Source organism: Pseudorca crassidens, chromosome 7 (assembly GCF_039906515.1).
Source record: "Pseudorca crassidens isolate mPseCra1 chromosome 7, mPseCra1.hap1, whole genome shotgun sequence".
NCBI lineage: Eukaryota > Metazoa > Chordata > Mammalia > Artiodactyla > Delphinidae > Pseudorca > Pseudorca crassidens.
In genome coordinates, this window is record NC_090302.1 from 89,876,822 (window position 1) to 89,901,146 (window position 24,325).

At 37.6% G+C, this 24,325-nt stretch overlaps 1 protein-coding gene across 1 annotated transcript in view; it reads right to left on the reverse strand.

Moving 5' to 3' along the window:
• CENPP (centromere protein P) overlaps positions 1-24,325 on the reverse strand; it is a 223,143-nt gene that overhangs the window by 163,659 nt on the left and 35,159 nt on the right. Inside the window, exons 4-5 of the mRNA XM_067744946.1 lie at positions 22,388-22,476; positions 65-161 (exon numbers count right to left, since the gene is read on the reverse strand). Of these exons, the coding sequence (XP_067601047.1) occupies positions 65-161; positions 22,388-22,476 (186 nt within the window). The remainder of the gene's footprint in view (positions 1-64; positions 162-22,387; positions 22,477-24,325) is intronic.

Sequence of the window (24,325 nt, forward strand, 5' to 3'; positions counted from 1 at the left end):
ACCCCCAAATTAACATCAGCTTCACTTTCCATATACGTTTAAATTGAAAGACTTTAGACTCTACCTTGAAACGTTTAAATGTGCGCTTACGATATTCACACCATTCCACAAAGAAGTGTAGGCTTCGGAAAAACATAAACAGATCTCTTCTTTCTTCTGCTCTGTAAAAATAAAAGGCTCTATGATTAATAAATATCGTTTATTATCGTTCATTTAAGTGCTCCATCTGGCTTTATATTATTATTGCTTTTTATAGATCTGAAACTAAAGCTAAAAAAGTACTTAATATATTTCTATACACTGAACTCTGCCCTTTGGAGTATGTGCCCCTGTGTGATTTCTCAGGCTGGAATTCCCTTTTCTCCATCTTCAAATGTTTAAATCCTACCCAGCTTTCAAGATATCACACAAATGCCACTTTCTCCTTGATATCTCATTTGATGACCTGTGGTATAATAAAGAATATATCTGGTCTTTGTCACTAGTTCCTAACAGAGCTTCAAACACTCTTGGAATTCCTGAGTGACAAGAGTGCCTTTTTTATGCTAATGAGGTGAATCAAGGTGGTCCCTAGGTAGCCTTAGGATGGGAACTGTTCACCAGAAAGACCAACCACATGATTAAAAAGTTGGAACTGTGGGCTCACCAGTTCTCCAGGGAAGAGAGGAGAGCTAGAGGAGTTTAATCACATGGCCAATCATGATGCCTATGTAAGGTAACCCAAATAAAACGTCTGGACAACAAAACTCAGTGGCACTTTCAGGTTGGTGAACATGTGGATGTGCCAGGAGGCTGATGTGCCCAGATTCCATGAAGAGAGGGCACAGAAGCTCTATGTCTATCCTCCTACCCCAGCCCCCACGGCACCCCACCCCACCCCTAGACCTTGGTCTATGAATTGTTTCCATTTGGCTGTTTCTGGGTTGTAACTTTTACTGAAGTCTAGCAGTCTTATGGAGAACTCTGCCCTTAACCTGTGGGTCTCTGCTAAATCTGGGTAGTGTCAGAATTGAACTGAATTACAGGACACCCAGTTGGTGTCACAGAATTATTGTGTCTCACCACCACACCATATGTCCTATTCCAAAATAGCTAGAAATAATTTCATTCCTATGCCTATGAGCTCCCATAGGAATTTAGCTCAATTCTCTTAATACTATACCTATTGTTATATTGACACCTACAAACACTTCTGAGCAACTTATAGGCAAGATGCATGTGTTCATTTAATCATTCATTCAATAAATTGTGGGAGTAGAGTTCCCATTCTAGTCACGGTAGAGTAAGCACATTGAACCTGAATGTTCCCATTAATTACAATTTAGAAACATGGAAATAACACATAAAACAAATATTGGAAGATTCTGATATGTGGACAGAAGAAGCAAAACAGGTAGAGACTTCAGGAATTAAGGGAGGACCAGATAATGAGTTCCTTGGGGTTCATTTTTACCTCTTGTACATCCCAATCTGGATGCTAGAGCAGACTGAAATTAAAAAAACAAACAAAAAGGCCGGAAAGACTGCTCCTTCTAGCCAGCAGAAGTCATACAAGATGAGGAGTGAAGACACTGGTTTTAGTGATGATTATTTGGACTTGACACCAAAAGCTAAGGCAACAAAGCAAAAATAAACACGGGACTACATCAAACTAAAAAGTCTCTGCACAGTAAAGGAAACCATCAACAAAATGAAAAGGCAACTTGGCGAATGGGACAAAGTACTTGCAAACCAAATATCTGATGGGGTTAATATGCAAAATATATAAAGAACTCACATGACCCAATAGCAAAAAATCCAAACAAGCAGATAAAACAGGCAGAGGATCTGAATATAAGCATACTTCAGAGATATTGCAGATTCAGTTCCAGACCACCACAAAAAAGCAAAAATCGCAATAAAGCGAATCGTACAGATTTTTTTAGTTTCCCGCATATTAAAGTTATGTTACACTATAGCTTCATGTCTAAAAAAATCAAGGTACAGGTCTTCCCCGGTGGCACAGTGGTTAAGAATCCACCTGCCAATGCAGGGGACCCGGGTTCGAGCCCTGGTCTGGGAAGATCCCACATGCCATAGAGCAAATAAGCCCGTGCGCCGCAACTACTGAGCCTGTGCTCTAAAGCCCACGAGCCACAACTATGGAGCCCACGTGCCACATCTAGAGAAGCCCGTGCACTCTAGAGCCCATGCTCTGCAACAAGAGAAGCCACCGCAATGAGAAGCCCACACACCGCAACGAAGAGTATCCCCCACTCGCCGCAACTAGAGAAAGCCCGTGTGCCACAATGAAGGCCCAACACAGCTAAAAATAATAAATAAAAATAAATTAATTAATTTAAAAAAACAAGGTACATATCTTAATTAAAAAATACTTTAGGAGTGGGGGAGAAATAGGTGCAGGGTACAAACGTCCAGTTATAAAATGAATAAGCCACAGAGATGTAATATACAGCATAAGGAATATGGTCAATAAAATTGTAACAACTTTGTGTGGGAATGGATGGTTACTAGACTTACCATGGGAAACATTTCATAATGTATGAAAATGTCAAAACACTATGTAGTACACCTGAAACTAACATAATATTGTATGTCTACTATATTTCAGCTTAAAACTAAGTTTCTATAAGATATAAATACACTTGTTATATATCTGGACCCAATCAGTCCATATCTGATTGAGGACTCCTGAATATTAAACTGATCTAATATTCACAATAAAGAGGAAAAAGTTCACAAGAAAAAAAATCACTTTACTGCTAAAAACTGCTATCCATCATCTGAGCATTCAGCAAATCTTTTTGCTGGTGGAGGGTCTCTCCTCGGCATTGATGGATGCTGACTGATGAGGGATGTTTACTAAAAGTTGGCATGGCTGTGGCAACCACCACCCTTATTCTTCAAATAAGACGACAATGAAGCTTGATGCATCAAGTGACTCTCCCTTTCATGAACGATTTCTCTGTAACATGCAATGCTGTTTGATAGCATTTCACCCACAGAACTTCTTTCAAAACTGGTGTCAATACTCTCAAACCCTGCCACTGCTTTCTCAACTAGGTTTATGTCACAGTCTAAATCCTTTTTTGTCATTTCAACAATCTTCACAGCATCTTCACTAGGAGTAGATTCCATCTCAAGAAACCACTTTCTTTTTCTTCATCCATAAGAAGCAACTCCTCATCCATTAAAAGTTTTGTCATGAGACTGTAGCAATTCAGTCACATCTTCAGGCTCCACTTCTAATTCTAGGTCTCTTGCTATTTCCACCACACTTGCAGTTACTTCCTCCACTGAAGTCTTGAACCCCTCAAAATTATCCACGAAGGTTGGAATCAACTTCTTCCAAACTCCTGTTAATGTTGATCTTTTCACCTCTTCCAATGAATCATGAATGTTCTTTCTTTTTTCTTTTGGCTACGTAGGGTCTTAATTGCGGCATGTGGGATCTTTGTTGAGGCATGCGGGATCTTTCGTTGCAGCACACAGGATTCCCTCTAGCTGTTGCGTGGGGGTTTTCTCTTCTCTAGTTGTGGTGTGCAAGCTCCAGGGCACATAGGCTCTGTAGTTTGCCGCACGCGGGCTCTCTAGTTGAGGAGCGCACAAGCTCAGTAGTTGTGGCACGTGGGCTTAGCTGCCCCATGGCATGTGGGAACCTAGTTCCCCAACCAGGGGTCAAACCCACGTCCTCTGCATTGGAAGGTGGATTCTTTACCACTTGACCACCAGGAAAGTCCCATGAATGTTCTTAATGGCATCCAGAATGGTGAATCCTTTCCAGGTTTTCAACTGACTTTGCCCAGATCCATCAGAAGAATTCACTACCTATGGCAGCTACAGCCTCACAAAATATATTTCTTAAATAATAAGACTTGAAAGTTGAAATGACGCCTTGATCCATGGGCTGCAGAATGGATGTTGTGTTAGCAGGCATGCAAACAACATTAATATCATTGTCCATCTCCATCAGAGCTCTTGGGTGGCCAAGTGCATTGTCAATGAGCAATAATATTTTGAAAGGAATCTTTTTTCTAGGCAGTAGGCCTCAACAATGGGCTTAAAATATTTAGTAAACCATGTTGTAAACAGACATGCTGTCATCCAGGCTTTCCATTTATAAAGCACAGGCAGAAGAGATTTAGTATAATTCTTAAGGGCCCTAGGAATTTTGGAATGGTAAATGAACACTGGCTTCAACTTAATGTTACCAGTGGCATTAGCCCCTAACAAGAGAGTCAGCCTGTCCTTTGAAGCTTTGAAGCCACCGATATGAGGCTGTTTTGTCTACATTGAAAATCTGTTGTTTAGTGTAGCCACCTTCATGGATTGTCTTAGCTATATCTTCTGGATAACTTGCTGCAGTGTCTACATCAGCCCTTGCTGCTTCACCTTGTACTTTTATATTATGGAGATGGCTTCTTTCCTTAAACCTCATGAACCAAACTCTGCTAGCTTCAAACTTTTCTTCTGTAGCTTCCTCACCTCTCTCATCCTTCATAGAATTGAAGAGAGTTAGGGCCCTGATGTGGATTACACTTTGGCTTTAAGGAAATGTTGTGGCTGGTTTGATCTTCTATCCAGACCACTAAAACTTTCTCCATAAGTGCAATAAAGCTGTTTCACTTTCTTATTTGTGTGTTCACTAGAATATTACTCTTGATTTCCTCCAAGATAGACAGATAGATATACACACACAGGGAGATACATATCCCTATCTATCTATCTAATGGAATATTATTCATCCATAAGAAGAAGGAAATCCTGATATTTGTAACAACATGGCTAGACCTCGAGGACATTATGCTAAGTAAAATAAGACAGAGACAGAAAGATAAATACTGTATGATCTCACTAGTATGTGGAATCTAAAAAACAAACAAACAAAAAACAAACTCGGTTGCGGAGAACACATTGGTGGTTGCCAGAGGCAGGGGGTTATGAGGTCGGCAAAATGGGTGAGGGTGGTCTAAAGGTACAAACTCCTAGTTATAAAATAAGTAAGTCATGGGGATGTAATATACACCATGGTGACTGTAGTTAATAATACTGTATTGTATATTTGAAAGTTGCTAGAAGAGAAAATGTTAAAAGTTCTCATCAGAAAAAAAAAAAGTAACTATGTGGTTATACATGTTAACTAGAGTAATTGTAATGATCATTTCACAATTTATACATATATCTAGTCATTACATTGTACACCTGAAACTAATATAATGTTATATATCAACTATATCTCAATAGAAAAAAGCCAGTGTTCAAAATCATGCAATTTAATCTACTGGACATAATATTAATAAAGTTTCTTTTGTGGTTTATTACTTAATAGCAAAAGTTTTCAAAAATTAGGCAACAAAATTTTTGATGCAGTTAAAAAAAAGAAAAAAAAAAGATGAGAAAAGGGAAACGATGCAGTACAGAACCCTAATGCCAAAGAGGAGCCGTGTCCCTAATCCTCCCAATTAGGCAACTAGTACTGCTGGTAATAAGCAAAAGCATAAGCACATGGATAAAGGGAAGAGAATTGAGAGTCCAGAAATAAAATCATAGATCTACGGTCAACTGATTTTCAACAAGAGTGCCAAAACCATTCAATGGGGGTAAGAATAGTCTCTTCAAAAACTGGTACTGGGACAACCAGATATCCAAATACTAAAGAATGATGTGGCACCCTTACTTTGCACCATATGCTCTAAACTCTAAATGGATCAACGACCTAAATATAAAAGCTAAAACTATAAATTCTCAGAAGAAAACACAGAGGCAAATATCGACCTTAGATTTGGCTGTGGTTTCTCAAATGACAATAAAATCATGAACATCAAAATAAAATATAGATAATGTAGACATCATAAAAAGATCTCACATGCTGCAGAGCAGCTAAGCCCGTGCGCCACAGCTACTGAGCCTGCGCTCTAGAGCCCACGAGCCACAACTAATGAGCCCACGTGCCACAACTACTGAAGCCTGCGTGCCTAGAGCCTGTGCTCTGCAACAAGAGAAGCCACCTCAATGAGAAGCCCGCACACTGCAACAAAGTGTAGCCCCCCTCACCGCAACTACAGAAAGTCCACGTGCAGCAACGAAGACCCAATGCAGCCAAAAAAAAAAAAGAAAAACACCTCATCAGAAGTGTTCCATAGCAGAATGGAGATGGCAGGGGAAAGAAACTTAAAGATAGACCAATAGAAATTATTCATACCAACAGAGAGAAAAAAGATTGGGGGAAAAAACGGTAAGAGACTCTCAGAGAGTTGTGAAATAATAACAAAAGGTTTAACCTTCATGTCATCAGCCTCAGAAGGAGAGGGGAAAGGGCCTGGGACTGAAAAAATATTTGAAGAAAAAAGGACTGAGTACTTCCTAAATTTGACTAAAAAAATATACCTACAGATTCCCAAAGATGTCTAAGCCCAGAGAAATGATGATCACATTTCTAAAAATGAAAGACAAAGAAAGTCCTTGAAAGCAGGCACAGAGAAATGAGGCATTACAAATAAGGGAACAATGGTTTGAATAACTGTCTATTTCTCATCAAAAACCATGGAGGCCAGAAAAAGTGGCACAACATTTTTTAAGTGTTGAAAGAACAGAACTGTCAAACTAGAATTCTATATCCAGAAAGAAGCTTCCTCAAGAATGAGAGTAAAGACATTCTCACATGAAGAAAATTAAGAAAATTTGCTGCCAGAGCCATCATTCACTCAGTTTCCTTTAACTCCTTGAGCATATTTAAAACAGTTTCTTTGTCTAATAAATCCAAAGTCTGGGCTTCCTCAGGGACAGTTTCTATTGATTGATTACTTTTTTCCCTGTGCATGGGCCTTACTTTCTTATTTTGTTTTTCGTTCTGCCTGTTTTGTAATTTTTGTTGAAAACTGAACATTTTAAACACTATAGTGTGGCAATTCCTGGAATCAGATTCCCCCTCTCCCGAGGGTTTGCTGTTGTGCTTTTTGTTCCTTTTGTTGGTTTAGTGACTTTTCTGAACCAATCTGTAGAGTCTATTTTTTGTTGTGCGTGACTACGTAAGTCTCTGCTCAATTAGCTAATATTTGGACAGAGATTTACTTAAACACCTTGAATCCACGTCTCCAAGTCTTTGCCAAGGGGCTTTCTGTTGGGCATAGCTTCAATACTCAGCAAGGCAAAGCTTCCCTGGTGGCACAATGGTTGGGAGTCCGCCTGCCAATGCAGGGGACGCGGGTTCGTGCCCCGGTCCGGGAGGATCCCACATGCCGCAGAGCGGCTGGGCCCGTGAGCCATGGCCGCTGAGCCTGCGCGTCTGGAGCCTGTGCTCCGCAATGGGAGAGGCCAGAACAGTGAGAGGCCCACGTACCGCAAACAAAACAAAACAAAACAAAACTCAGCAAGGCAAATGACAATACTACCTTAGCTTTCACTTCCTGCTTTTGCACAGCCTCACGGTCAGCCAGTAGTGAGAACTTAGGCCATCTCAGGTCTTCCCTGAGCATGCACACAACCCAGCCTTCTAGATTCCCAGGGATAGGTCAGAGATTTTTGAAGTCCCTAGCCATTGCATTCTACAGCTTTTCCTTTTAAGCTTTTTCATTAACCTATTAATTGCCCCAGCTGTTATCCACCGCCTCAGGCACCCATGAAGTTTAAAAATTGCCTCCAGGGCAACCCTGGCAGTCCAGTGGTTAGGACTCAGTGCTTTCACTGCTGGGGCTCAGGTTCGATCCCTGGTCAGGGAACTAAGATCCCACAAGCTTCATAGCATGGACCAAAAAAAAAAAAAGCCTCCAAATATCTTCAACAAATTCTCCCAGAGAAAAACCTTTCACACTAGATTAGTTCTGAGTTAGGTCAAATAAATACAGCCTTCAAAGTGAGATCTTCCAGCAAATAAAGAAACAGGTCAAACAATGACAATTTACTGGGAATGTGGCTTTGAAGGAGTTTGAACCTATTCTGCTCCCTCTGGTGGCTGCCAGGCTTGCTGGTTATCACCAGGATTACAGGCTTTTTGTTGTCAAGGCTAACACAGAGCTGGTAAAAGAGAGATAGGTATAGGGCATTTAAAAAACACAAAGCTCACTCTTGTTATCAAGATTCTGCCATTTTTCCTGAATAAATGCTCCCTGGATTGCTACAACCCTTTGGTTCATTTCTAGAATTCCAAAAAATTTGATTCTGACAGTTTTGGCCAGTTGTTTTGTTGCTTTTACGGAGGAGAGAATCTTCAAAGGTACTTTACTCTGCTAGTTTCACTGACATCTATGCCTTGAATTTTAAAAGAACTCAGCCAGGGCTCTGTATTAATCATGTCTTTTATTTTCTGTATTCTGATGCTTTGACATCTGGGGCCTTGCTGACCCTGGAGAAACTGTGCCTCCCAAGGTTAGCCCATTCCTAGAGATAGTAAACAACTTGCTCCTGAATGCTTTTCTAACGTGATACAACCAGTGCAGAACCCAGATCTCAACCACCTCCTTTATATTTGCTATTCCCGTATCCACTTGCTCAGGGCTAGGTACCAGAGGTATCTAGTGACAGCCCCTATGACCCACAGCCTCCTGAAATTATTCAAACTAGCCAACCTAAGCCTCCTCACACTGACTCACCTTTTCCTTACCTCAGAAACCACAGTAAAGGCTCTTGACCAGTTTCCCATTCTCCCTCTGTCTCCTGACCTACTCTAGTGCTTCTCCCTGCGGCCCCCAGTGGCATGATGTACCCCTCCCTCTTAGGAACCCACTAAGTAACAAACTACCTTTTCAATGGTAATCATCTTCCTGATCTGTTGGCCTTACCATACTCAAATAATTTTTTTAAAAACCTATTAAAATAGGTTCCCATGCACTTATTACTAACTTTTAAACATTAGCCATGTAGTATATATGAGCATAGATGTTTATTTCACATGTAAGCTGTTGGTTCCTGTAGATAGCAAAAAGACTACGCCAGAACACATACACAGTAGTGGTGAGGTTTATTCTCTCCATACTTGGTCACTCAGCCAAATGGTCCTGTAACCATGAGTTAATAAACTCACTGGAACTGCTTCTCAGAGGGACCTCACCAAACTAGTCTTCGTGGAAGCTATAGTGATATTTCTATGAAGGTGACTAATTTGGTGCAGCTCTTCACTGAGTAAATGGCCCTCTGAAGCTGCTTTGAAGCTAATCTTGGTGAACTTATCAGGACTTGGGATAGTAAGTAACTTGTGGAAGTCAGTAAGGGGATTAATTCAATTGTGATTCTTGGAAAATGACCTAAATTGCCTCAGACATACAAAAAACGAGCATGTCTGCATAATAATCATTCAGCTTACCTGTACAATGACTAATCTGAGGAGTAGTTTTGTCCTAAATCCCTTCCAGTTATAGCTTTTTATGCTTTTCTGTGCTTTTTTTTTCTTCAAAAATAACAACAAAAATAGTGAAGAAAGCATCTGGCATATAGAATTCATTCTCAAAGAATCCTTGTAACTCGATCAGTTGAGTATATTGTAAACAGTGGTGGGCATGTATTCTTACTGAAGGAGTTTAGGAATCTATGCCACAAGTAATATCACACAATAGGGAATCTGTAAGATGAAGTAATTCCATGTAGAGTGGGTGGCCCAGAGAAACAGTGCTTTGTAGATCCAGTTTTGCTGAGAAGCATTCCCCAAATATTGGCAATCACTCCATGTTGTAAACGGGAGACCTAGCTCATGGATATTCTTCTAATAGCTCTATTATTCCAATTCCAATAAGTTGCATTATTTCTCAGAAATATTTTTATTCTTTGATTTGTTATTCTTCATATAAACTTTTGGAATGGGGCAGAAGCTTGCAAATACTTTTATCCAGTTTCTTCATTTTGCAGATAGAACTCCACAGAGTTTAAATATCTTTCCTAATTCAGTGGTTAGTCATTAGTTTAAAGGAAAAAACCCAACGAAATGTGTTATATGAAGGTACACTGTCCTTGTTATCACATATTTGTGATTTACACTAAGGATAAGATATGCATACTAAGTGATTATAATACAAGGAAAAATAAGATTCATTTTTAGAGAGTACCTAGAGTTGGTAACCAGCTGGGTACAATTAGGCAAGTTTAGCTCCCTGACTTACTCATAGTCACCCTCTCAGTGAGGCCTTCTCTGACCATACTATTTAAAAATGGATACCTCTCCCTCATCCTGTACATTCTCTATTTCCCATCCCACTTTATTTTCTCCCATACCATTTATCTCTACCTAATATATTATTCATTTTATATATCAGTTTATTTATTGCCTTTTCCTCTTCCTAGAAGATAAGTTTATGAGGGCAGAGATGTTTTGTTTTGTTCACTGCTACATACTAAGCACGTACAATGTTTGCCACGTAATAGGTATGCACTTACATTCCCATAGCATTTATCCCATCATCATTCACCACACGTTATTGGTTTTGCTCATTTACTAGTTTGTCAGCTTCATGAAGTCAGAAACTATGTATCTTTTGTTCAATTATATTCTTAGAGACTAATACAGTACAAAGTACATAATATGCTTTCAACACGCATGTATTTATTTATTTTTAAATTTTCATCCTGGGGCAGGAGAGGTATATTTTAAGCCCGGAAAGTCTTTTTATCCCTGAATATAAGGAAGTGCTCAAAAATATGAAAAGAAGAGTAAAGAATTATAAACCTTTAAAAAAAAGAATGAATGATACCATGTCTATAGTAAATATATATGTACACATATACACATATATTGATACACAGGGGTGAAGGGAGATATATTTCTCAAGCACAAGGACTAATGCTTATTGAGAAATGTAAAGGGAAGTACTGGAGTTGAAAAATCATCATTTTGCAACCACCACAGTAAAAAGTAGATCAGATATGAATCACCAGGGGTGCTAAATATAGGCAGAAATTTTAATGAAGAGTAGTATCTGCATGACCATAAAGTATCTCCCCATAGACTGTCTATTAGTTGTCAGGGAGGAAAAAAAGCAGTGATGATACAGTGGAGAATCACGCAGCAGTTTGACTGATGATCAAAATTAACATCACCTGTAAGGGACAGTTATCTGAGAAGGACAAAACATCACCTATACAGTATTTTGCCTGAGAATACATAACAGTAATTGATGATGAGAAAAAAAATCAAAGACTAAATTAAAAACATTCTATGAGTGGCAGGGAGGGGGAGGCGGAAGAACTGTATTTTTTAAAGATGGCAAAGTCATAAAAGGCTCTAGAATTGCTCTAGATTAAAGAAATCTATAAGACATGACAACTAAATGCAATACTTGACTCTAGCCTGGATCACGTACTGCAGAGGAAAAGAAAATACAATAAAGGACATTATTAGATCAAATAACCAAATTGCAATATGGATGGCAAAGTAGATAAAAGTATTATATCAATGTCAATTTATGGAGTCAATCACAGGACTATAAGAGAATACCTCTACTCAGATTGCACACCAAAGCATCTAGGAGAACACAGCCATGATATATGCATCAGGAAGAAAAACAGAAATGGTAAAAATCTGGGTAAATGTAATAATCTATCACTCTTAAATTCTTTAAATTATGTATCATGGTTGAGGGTAAAAAACCATAACTGTCTGATGAGGTTTTCAGTGCATACATATGAATGTAATTCATATAAAAACTATAACATGAAGCAGGGAGAGAAAGGGATCTATACTGTTATAAGGATTCCCAGACTGTAAATGCAATGGTAAAGTATTAAATCTAAATAGACTGTTAAAAGTTAGCTTATGCAGTTGAAATCCCTCCAGCAGCCAATAATAATAATAATATAATAATAATAATATTTTTTTAACGTCTGACAGTGGAAATTACTCTCCAAAGAATATAGGTCCATAAAGAGCAGTAGTTACTTCATTAGTGTACAAGGCCAAAATGACAAGATGTTTTAATCTCCATTAAACAAGGGAGCAAAAAATAAGCTCTTAATCATGTGATGAGGGAGTGAGCCAAGAAATAAATCTTAAAAACTACAATGGCCAAAGTTTAAACACACACGCACACTACAGACACCCAGAGAAAGAAAGAAAAAGACTGTTCTCTTACATAACTTTTTTAAAATAACTGTATTTAAAAGTGGATTAAGTCACAATTCCTTCACCCCCATTCATATCTCCACAGTCTTCCATTATAGAAAGAAAGTGTGTGTGTGTGTATGTGTTTGTGACAGACAGAAAGAGACAGTGTGTTTGTTTGTGTGTGTGTGTGTGTGTGTGTGTGTGTGTGTGTATTGGCTCTTAGAGCTGTAAGAGTGATTGCAATTTATCTATTTTCCCAAGCATAGTTCAAACTTCACTGGATGTAAAACAGATGTTTTGGATTTCCTTCACAAAATGTTGGCAGTGGCACATTTCCAATGCAACTAGAGGAATCAAAAAAGTAAAGTAACTCCAAATGTCTCTTTCTCAAGGATAAAGCAAAGCACAGAGAGAAATTTGGAATAACACTTTTAAACTTTTCTTTAAAAATTAAATTCCTAGGAATATTGGGTCTAAAATCAAATGATTATCAGAACTTAATTCACTAAAATATTATCAGTTACTCTCACACACTGCCAGTGGGGATGCAAAATGGTATGGTCACTCTGGTAAACAGTTTGGCAGTTTATTATAAATTTAAACATATTCTTATCATATGTCCCAGCAACCCCACTTCCGGTTATTACCCTAGAGAAAAGAAAATTTACATTCACATAAAAAACTCTATTGAGCAGCACTATTCATAATCACCAAAACTGGAAATAACCTGAATGTCCTCCAATAGGTGAATGGATAAAAAAACTATTATACAATAAAATGGAATACTACTCAGAAATGAAAAGATAGATGAATCTCAAAGGCATTATGCTAAGTAAAGAAGCCAATCTCAAAAGGTTACACACTGTGTGATTTCATTTATTTGACATTTTGTAAAGGAAAAATTCTAGTAATGAAGATCAGAGCAAGTACTGCCATGGGTTAAGAGTGGGGAGAGGGTATAAGGGCTTTTTGGCATTGATGGAACTGTTTAATACCCTGATTGTACTCGTGAATACACAGAAACGATCTAATCAGAATAACACAGAAGGAAAAAACTGAATTAAATGAATGGAGCCACAGGGACATGTCGGACAATACCAACGATTTTACATTCATGTCATCAGAGACCCAGAAGCAAAGAAGAAAAAGTGCTGAGTGAAAAGTATATTTGGAGAAATAATGGCTTAAAACTTGTCAAATTAGGTAAAAAGACATAAACTTACAAATTCAAGAAACTCAGAAAACCCTAGGGAGAATAAACTCAGAGAAATCCATGCTTAAACACATCATAATCGAACTACTGAAAATTAAAGAAAAAGAAAACTTCCTGAATCAGTAGAGGAAAACAAACACATATCATATAGAAGAACAAGGATTCCAAGACAGTGGATTTCTCAACAAAAACAATGGAGGCCAGAAGGAAGTAAAACAACATTTTTAAAGAACTGTCACCCAGAATTCAATATCCAGTGAAAATACCCAAACACATGGAGGCTAAACAATATGTTACCAAATAACCAAGAGATCACTGTAGAAATCAAAGAGGAAGACAAAAAATACCTAGAGACAAATTACAATGAAAACAAGATGATATAAAATCTATGGGATGCAGCAAAAGCAGTTCTAAGAGGGACGTTTATAGCAATACAAGCCTACCTCACGAAACAAGGAAAATCTCAAATAAACAACCTGACCTTACACCTAAAGGAACTAGAGAAAGAAGAACAAACAAAACCCAAAGTTAGTAGAAGGAAAGAAAGCATAAAGATCAGAGCAGAAATAAATATAATAGAAACAAAGAAAACAATATCAAAAATCAATAAAATAAAAGCTGGTTCTTTGAGAAGATAAGCAAAATTGATAAATTGATAAATTTGAGGGAGAGGACTCAAATCAATAAAATTAGAAATGAAAAAGGAGAAGTTACAACAGACATGGCAGAAATACAAAGCATCCTATGAGACTACTACAAGCAACTCTATGCCAATAAAATGGACAACCTGGAAGAAATGGACAAATTCTTAGAAAGCTATAACCTTCCAACACTGAACCAGAAAGAAACAGAAAATATGAACAGACCAATCACAAGTAATGAAATTGAAACTGTGATTTAAAATCTTCCAACAAACAAAAGTCCAGGACCAGATGGCTTCACAGGTGAATTGTATCAAATATTTAGAGAAGAGCTAACACGCATTCTTCTCAAACTCTTCCAAAAAATTGCAGAGGAAGGAACACAGCCAAACTCATTCTATGAGGCCACCATCACCCTGATACCAAAACCAGATAAAGATACTACAAAAAAAAGAAAATTACAGACCAGTATCACTGATGAATATAGATGTAAAAACCCTCAACAAAATACTAGCAAGCAGAATCCAACAACACATTAAAAGGATTATACACCATGGTCAAGTGGGATTTATTCCAGGGATGCAAGGATTCTTTAATATATGCAAATCAATCAATGTGATACACCATACTAACAAACTGAAGAATAAAAACCACATGATCATCTCAATAGATGCAGAAAAAGCTTTTGACAAAATTCAACACCCATTTATGATAAAAACTCTCCAGAAAGTGGGAATAGAGGGAATCTACCTCAACATTAATAAAGGCCATATACAACAAACCCACAGCAAACATCATTCTCAACGGTGAAAAACTGAAAGCATTTCCTCTAAAGCCACAGCAATCAGAGAAGAAAAAGAAATAAAAGGAATACAAATTGGAAAAGAAGAAGTAAAACTGTCACTGTTTGCAGATGACATGATACTATACATAGAGAATCCTAAAGATGCCACCAGAAAACTACTAGAGCTAATCAATGAATTTGGGAAAGTTGCAGGATACAAAATTAATGCACAGAAATCTTTTGCATTCCTATACACTAATGATGAAAAATCTGAAAGAGAAATTAAGGAAACACCCCCATTTACCATTGCAATAAAAAGAATAAAATACCTAGGAATAAACCTACTTAGGGAGACAAAAGACCTGTATGCAGAAAAGTATTAAGACACTGATGAAAGAAATTAAAGACGATACAAATGGAGATATATACCATTCTTGGATTGGAAGAATCAATATTGTGAAAATGACTCTACAACCAAAGCAATCTACAGATTCAATGCAATCCCTATCAAATTACCAATGGCATTTTTACAGAACTAGAACAAAAAATCTTAAAATTTGTATGGAGACACAAAAGACCCCAAATAGCCAAAGAAGTCTTGAGGGACAAAAACGGAGCTGGAGGAATCAGACTCCCTGACTTCAGACTATACTTCAAAGATACAGTAATCAAGACAATATGTTACTGGCATAAAAACAGACATATAGATCAATGGAACAGGATAGAAACCCAGAGATAAACCCACGCACCTATGGTCAACTAATCTATGACAAAGGAGGCAAGGATATAAAATGGAGAAAAGACAGTCTCTTCAATAAGTGGTGCTGGGAAAACTGGACAGCTACATGTAAAATAAAGAAATTAGAACACTCCCTAACACCATAAACAAAAGTAAACTCAAGGGCTTCCCTGGTGGAGCAGTGGTTGAGAGTCCGCCTGCCGATGCAGGGGACACGGGTTCGTGCCCCGGTCTGGGAAGATCCCACATACCGCGGAGCGGCTGGGCCCGTGAGCCATGGCCACTGAGCCTGCGCGTCCGGAGCCTGTGCTCCGCAACGGGAGAGGCCACAACAGTAAGAGGCCCGCATACCGCAAAAAAAAAAAGTAAACTCAAAATTGATTAGAGACCTAAATTTAAGACTGGACACTATAAAACTCTTAGAGGAAAACATAGGGAGAACACCGTTTGACATAAATCACAGCAAGATCTTTTTCAATTCACCTCCTAGAGTAATGGAAATAAAAACAAAAATAAACAAATGGGACCTAATGAAACTTAAAAGCTTTTGCAAAGCACAGGAAACTACAAACAAGGTGAAGAGACAACCCTCAGAATGGGAGAAAATATTTGCAAACGAATCAATGGACAAAGGATTAATCTCCAAAATATATAAGCAGCTCATGCAGCTCAATATTAAAAAAAACAAACAACCCAATCCAAAAATGGGCAGAAGACCTAAATAGACATTTCTGCAAAGAAGACATACAGATGGCCAAGAAGCACATGAGAAGCAGCTCAACATCACTAATTATTAGAGAAATGCAAATCAAAACTTCAATGAGGTGTCACCTCACACCATTTAGAATGGGCATCATCAGAAAATCTACAAACAGTAAATGCTGGAGAGGGTGTGGAGAAAAGGGAACCCTCTTGCACTGTTGGTGGGAATGTAAATTGATATAGCCACTATGGAGAACAGTATGGAGGTTCCTCAAAAAACTAAAAATAGAATTACCATATGATCCAGCAATCCCACTACTGGGCATATACCCAGAGAAATCCATAATTCAAAAAGACACATGCACCCCAATGTTCATTGCAGCACTATTTACAATAGCCAGGTCATGGAAGCAACCTAAATGCCCATCGACAGACGAATGGATAAAGAAGATGTGGTACATATATACAATGGAATAGTATTCAGCCATAAAAAGGAACAAAATTGGGTCATTTGTTGAGATGTGGATGGATCTAGAGACTGTCATACAGAGAGAAGTAAGTCAGAAAGAGAAAAACAAATACCGTATATTAATGCATATATGTGGAACCTAGAAAAATGGTACAGATGAACCCGTCTGTTGGGCAGAAATTGAGACACAGATGTAGAGAACAAACATATGGACACCAAGCAGGGAAAGCGGCAGGGTGGTGGGGGTGGGGGTGTGATGAATTGGGAGATTGGGATTGACATATATACACTCATGTGTATAAAACTGATGACTAATAAGAACCTGTTGTATAAAAAAAATTAAATTAAATTAAAAAATTGTTTTAAAAAAGAAAGAGAAATACCATTTGATATCACTTATATGTGGAATCTAAAAAATGGCACAAATGAACCCATCTACAAAACAGAAACAGAGTCATAGACATAGAGAACAGACTTGTGGTTGCCAAGGGGGAGGGGGGAGGGAAAGGGATGGACTGGGAGTTTGGGGTTGGTAGATGCAAACTATTATATTTAGAATGGATAAGCAAGGTCCTAATGGATAGGACAAGGAACTGTATTCAATATCTTGTGATAAATCATAATGGAAAAGAATATAAGAAAAGAATATCTCTATGTGTATAACTGAGTCACTTTGCTGTACAGCACAGATTGGCACAACATTGTAAATCAACTATACTTCAGTAAAAAAAAAAGACAACGGATAGGGGTTTAAGAGCAGATTATGGGAGACTGGTATTGACATATACACACTACTATATATAAAATAGATAACCAATTAGGACCTACTTTATAGCACAGGGAACCCTACTCAATACTCTGTAATGGCCTGTATGGGAAAAGAATCTAAAAAGAGAGATGATATATGTATATGTATAACTGATTAACTTTGCTGTACACCTGAAACTAACACAACGTTGTAAATCAACTATACTCCAATAAAAATTTAAAATAAATTTTTTTTAAAGAGCAAATTAGTCAGGAAATGAAGAAATAATTACTGAACTGAAATACAGATCTGAAGAACAATCAGGAATAAGCACAAAGATATGAAGAGATAGAAAATATAAAGAAAGGGTAATATGGATGCAGAAGATGAAAAAATAATATGCCCTAAATTCCAGAATGAGAATCAAAGAAAACCAAGATAGAGTTCCACTTCTACTTAAGATGTAAAAATCTGCAGAGAAGGTCACTCTCAACCTAACATCCTGGAAAATCTGAATAATCTATAAAATCATAAACTTTCTTGAGCCCATCAAAGACCTGAGGTTACAAGGCAATCAAATAAATTAAAATTTTTCTCCCTCTAAGGAGAAACAAGACACATAAACTATTCACCTTTGGTTAAACATAGGGGAGGGAAGCAGTTACCATACAAGTGGATAACAAGAAATCAGCTAAAATTTCAACAAATTCTTAAAGGACAAATGTGGGGTGGATGTCATTTTGGAACAGATGGGAACCCCACACACAAAGGGACTCCACCAGAAAGATCATGGCAGGAGCCCAGAGAGAGCTCCCCTCAGTGACACAGGCACAAAGAGGTGATCAGCTGCTGCTGGGGTACAAAATGAAGCCAGAACTTCTCTTTGGTAGGAAGCAAAAACCCTAAGCTGCTAAAGAAGCAGCAGCAAAGCAGTGCAAGAAAAAAAAAAAACCTTGCCTCCGAGGGAGGAGTAAAAGTCACACCCATATGATTCTGGGAGAGGGGCAGAAAACACTCCTGCTATCAAGAGAAAGATCCATTGCTTTGGAAAAAGGGGCAGAAGCTTAAATCCCTCTGTTGCACGGGAGGGATACAAAACCCTTTGGGTGCATGATCCTACACCAAAAGCAAGCATAACCCTGGGGTGTGGGGGGAGGGGCAAGGAACTCTCCCCCCGCCCCCCCCCCCCGCAAGATCAACACCAGACCCAGGCTGAGTTTGGCTGCACTGGGGAGGAGGAGCACAAAAACGGGTGTTCTCAACCCCTGAGGTGCAGGTCTACAGGACCTGCCCAATACTAAGGATGGACCATGGAACACAGATCTCCCTTTGTTCCCACCATGAGCCTAGCACCAAGAAACAGGCATCACCACCTACTGCTGAGGGAGTGTCAAGTGCAGGGAGAAACATTCCCCACTGAGATGCAGATATACAGGGACTACTAAAAGTTGAGAGTGAAGCTGGAACACTGATGAAAACCCTCCAGCTCCCCAAACCCTATTCTAAGCATAAGGAAGAACTGAATTTGAAGTTGAGTTTGAATTCACTGCTGGAAGAATTTGAAGCCTTTGGTGCCTAAAAATAATGAAAGAAACAAAAATCCCAAACCCAGCTCAACTGCTGACTACTCTGAATTAAATCCCATACTAAGAGCCTGATAAAAGAAATGTACCCATTTCTGGGCATAACTACTATTTGTTTCAGACTCTACTGTTTTCAACAGACAATGTCCATCAGTCAATAAAAAATTATGGAACACAAAAATTCAAGAAAAAACAAACTATTGTAGACTAATCACCAGAACTGAACTCAATGATGACTCAAATGTTGGTAATATCAGATATGGGCTTTAAAATAACTAGGATTGGGCTTCCCTGGTGGCGCAGTGGTTAAGAATCTGCCTGCCAATGCAGGGGACGCGGGTTCGAGCCCTGCTCCGGGAAGATCCCACATGCCGTGGAGTGTGCCACAACTACTGAGCCTGCGCTCTAGAGCCCGGGAGCCACAACTACTGAAGCCCGCACACCTAGAGCCCGTGCTCCGCAACAGGAGAAGCCACTGCAATGAGAAGGCCGCGCACCGCAATGAAGAGTAGCCCCCGCTCGCCGCAACTAAAGAAAGCCCGCGTGGAACAATGAAGACCCAACACAGCCAAAAATAAATAAATAAATAAACAAATAAATAAATTTAAAATGAAATAAAATAAAATAACTATGATTAAAAACCAGAGACAAATAAGAATGGTGGGGCTGGGCAGAGAAGGAAATGGGGAGCTACTGTTTAATGGGTATGGATTTTCAGTTCTATAAGATGAAAAGAGTCATGGAGATGGATGGTAGTGTTGCTTGTACAACATTATGAATGTATTTAATACCAATGAACTGTACATTTAAAAATGGTTTAAAAGGTAATATATATTATATATATTAATATATAATGTTATAGTGTTACACACACAAGTGCTTGGAAAACTGGTAAAATCTGCAAAAGCTCTCTGGATTTCACTAATATCAAATTTCTGGTTTTGATAGTATACTATAATTATGCAAGATGTTATCACTGTCAGAGGCTGGATGAAGTGATCTCCTTGTATATTGTTTTTATTGCAACTTCTTGTGAGTCTCTAATTATTTCCAAACTGAAAGTTTAAAATGTGTAAGAATAGATGAAATAAGATTGGAAAAATACTGATAACTGTTGAAGGTGCCTAATGGGTAGCTACAGGTTAATTATACTATTATTTTTACATATCCATGTATCCCCCCACTTTTCAAAAGTTTGATTCACACCACTTCACTTTTACCAAAGACCTACATTATTACCTCTTTTTGCTAATCGAAAGAAATCTGATGGAAGAATTTTCACTTTTACGAAAAAAGGCAAAAAATGAAAATAACATTCAGGGTTTGTTTTGGAGCGAGCCATCATAAAGACAACATGCACCCTGAGCAGTGAAAGTGGCACCACCAAGCTCCTTCCCCAGAAACTACATTCAGCATCTCAGCATCAAGCCACCATAGCTTTGAAATGTGTCTGTGAGCATTTGTGCTGTATCTTGATTTATTTTGTACATCTGTTAGCAAAATGTGTCCTGAGGTAACTGCTTCTTCACTTTACACCATTTTGGCTTACAAAAGGTTTCATAGGAATGCTCTATTTTCAGATGTGGGGGAACCTATATTTAAAATTTTCCATAATAAAAAACATTAAAGAAAAAAATAACTATGATTAATAAGTTAAAAGATCTAGTGAAAAAAGGTAGATAACATTCATGAAGAAATGGGGAATTTCAGCAGAGAGAGAAAAATTAAGAATCAAATGAAAACACTAGAAATAAAAAAACATTACTTTAGAGATGAAGAATTTCTTTAATGGGCTCATTGGCAGAATGGACTTCAGCTGAGGAAAGAATCTGTGAACTTTAAGATACAGTAATAGAAATTATCCAAAATGAAATGCAAAGAAAAAAAGAGTGAAAGAAATAGAACAGAGCATCCAAACACTGAGACAATATATCAAATGTTCTAACATATGGCTAATCAGAGTTGGAGAAGAAGAAAGAGAACAGGACAGAAAAAGTATCTGAAAAGATGTGGTTGAGAATTTTCACATAAACACACCTTAGAAATAGCACGCACTGTCAAAAAACAATATTAATAGAAACGTTTGAAAGCAGCCAAAAAAATGCATGCACAGACATAAACAATATAGCAGACTTCTTTTCACAACCCATGTACTCCAGTAAACACTGAAAGGATTGCTTTAAAGAAAGCAAACTGTGAAAGAAAGTGTCAATACAATTGTCAATGGTCAACAACACAGTCCTGGTTTTCCTCCCATCTCTCAGTTTTCTAATTTCTTTGCATTATCCTTTAATTCTATTCAGCAGGACATTTTAGAATTCCTCAAGGTTCAGTGGCAGTCTTTTTCCTATTTTCACTCTATATTCTCTCCATAGGCAGTCTCATTCCTGCTCAAAGTTTTAACTTTACCCACTGGCAGATAACCCCAGTGTTTTTATCTCCTACCTACACCTCTTCTTAGCTTCCTACTTCTTATTTTTACTTCAGTGTTTCAAAGGCACTTAAGTTCAACATGTCCAAACTGAAGTCACCAACTCATCTGACATGGTCTTCTTCCAACTCTTCCTATCTCAACAAATGCAATCACCATCACCAAGGAGTTAGCACCTGTCAGTGACTCCTGACTCCTCTTATTTAACCAACACCATGCCTATTCAATTGTACTTCCTAAATATCCCCCAAATCCATTCAGCCCTCTATCTCAACCACCATTATTCTAGTCCAAACTACAAACTTCTGTTTCCCTGAACTGTTTTATAGGCTAGTCACTGACCCTCCTGTATCCAATTTTGCACCCCTTAAATCCCTTCTCCCTGCAACATCAAAAATAATTCTTTCTAGGATGTCACACTACGTCACACATAGTTTGACTATGGTCAAACTCCTTATACCAAAATCCATAGTGTGGACCTTACATACGTTGCTAACCTCATCTTATACCATTCTCCCCTGCTCTTGCCCTCTCCCAGACACTCCGGCCTCCTGTTCCCCCCCAGCACAATGCCTGTGTATAAGCTATCCTATCTAGGACCTCTTTTGTTAGTGTATGCCTGCTCATTTTTCAGATATCAGCTCAAGTTTCAGGAAATTATTCTATGTTCTCCCTGAAAGTCAAATTCCTGATACATGCTTCAACAGCACTGTGCAACTCTTATTTGTAGCATTTGCCACAACGATAATTTTAGATTTATTTCTGCAATTATTTAATATAACTTCACTCTAGGCTATAAATTCCATGAGGATCAAGGATTATATCTGGTTTTGCTTACATTTTATTTTAATGCCTAGTACATGGTGAATGTACAATAAATTTTAATTGAGTGAATGAGAGACATAGAAAATATAGGCTTAAATATAAGCCACAATAATGGTGTTATACTTTCAGAGATATTTTGATATTTACTTATCAAGAAAAAAGAACAGGTAAACTTAAAATTGTAAACTGAAAGAAATTCCTAAGAAAAGAAAAGTAAAATATCTTACCTAGACACAAATTCACTTAATTCTGAATATTCGGTGGGTTCCATTATTATGCTGAGGTCAGTAATAACAGAAGATAAACTCTCCTCATTCTAAAATAGGAACAAAAAAACTTTTTTGTATTAAAGCACAGTCAACTTTTAAATAAAATTAAGAGACAAATCTACTTTCAAAATATGCAAAATGAAATGTCACCAAGTAATAGGAAAAAGTAACCAAGAAAAAGTACTGCAAATATGGGTTACTTTTTTAAAAAATTTTTATTGGAGTGTAGTTGATTTACAATGTTGTGTTAGTTTCAGGTGTACAGCAAAGTGAATCAGTTATACATATATAGATATGCACTCTTTTTTAGATTCTTTTCCCATATAGGTCATTACAGAGTATTGAGTATAGTTCCCTGTGCTAAATGTCCTTATTAGTTATCTATTTTATATACAGTAGTCCGTATATGTCAGTCCCAATCTCCCAATTTATCTCTCCCCTCCCCTTTACCCCCAGTGACCGTTAGTTTGTTTTTTACTTCTGTGACTCTATTTCTGTTTTGTAAATAAGTTCATTTGTACCATTTTTTTAGATTTCACATATAAATAATATCATATGATATTTACCTTTCTCTGACTTACTTCACTTAGTATGACAATCTCTAGGTCCATCCATGTTGCTGCAAATGGCATTATTTCATTCTTTTTTTATGGCTGAGTAATATTCCATTGTATATACATACCACATCTTTATCCATTCCTCTGTTGATGGACATTTAGGTTGCTTCCATGTCCTGGCTATTGTAAATAGTGCTGCAATGAACACTGGGGTACATATATCTTTTTGAATTATGGTTTCCTCCAGATATATAACCAGGAGTGGGATTGTTGGATCATATGGTAGCTCTATTTTTAGTTTTTTAAGAAACCTCCAAACTGTTCTCCATAATGGTTGTACCAATTTATATTCCCACCAACAGTGTAGGAGGTTTCCCTTTTCTCCACACCCTCTCCAGCATTTATTGTTTGTAGATTTTTTGATGATTGCCATTCTGACTGATGTGAGGTGATATCTAAATAGTTTTCATTTGCATTTCTCTAATAGTGACGTTGAGCATCTTTTCATGTGCCTCTTGGCCATCTGTATGTTGTCTTTGGAGAAATGTCTATTTAGATCTTCTGGCCATTTTTTGATTGGGTTGTTTGTTTTTTGATATTGAGCTGCTTGAGCTGTTTGTACATTTTGGAGATTAATCCCTCGTCAGTCGGTTCGTTAGCAAATATTTTCTCCCATTCTCTGGGTTGTCTTTTTGTTTTGTTTATGGTTTCCTTTGCTGTGCAAATGGGTTACTTCTTAAAAGAGTGAAATCAGATCCTCACTCCATACCAAAAACCAAAATGAACTCCAAGTGAATTACTTACTTAAATGTTAACACTGAAACCATAAAGTATTAGGAGGGAATATAGACATGTAACTGATTACTGAGTAAGAAAGAACTTTCTAAGCAAACAATAACAACAAAAAAGCAAATATGATTACATAAAAACACAAACTGTCGATATAAAATGGCTTTATAACTAAAAGAAAAGAAATAAACAGGAAAATCTGTACTATAAAAATGACAAGGAGATATGAAAACTTAAAAGAAAAAGGCACATAACATGCACTAAAAACTCAGAGGTAAAAGACAAGTTACATGGAAAAAAAATGTTTGCTCTGACAAGTAATAAGATAAATGTAAATTAACACAATGAGATGACACTTTTACCTATAACATTGTTTTGACAATGCATAACTTAAAATGTTTATATTCTCTGTCTCAGCAATTTGAATTCTATGAATATATCATAAAGAAATGAAGACAAAGGCTAACAGCTTCTTATTACAAAAAGCCAAAAACAAGTCTATATTCAATAATGGGGATTGTTAAATAAACTGTTAAATACTTTGATCTGC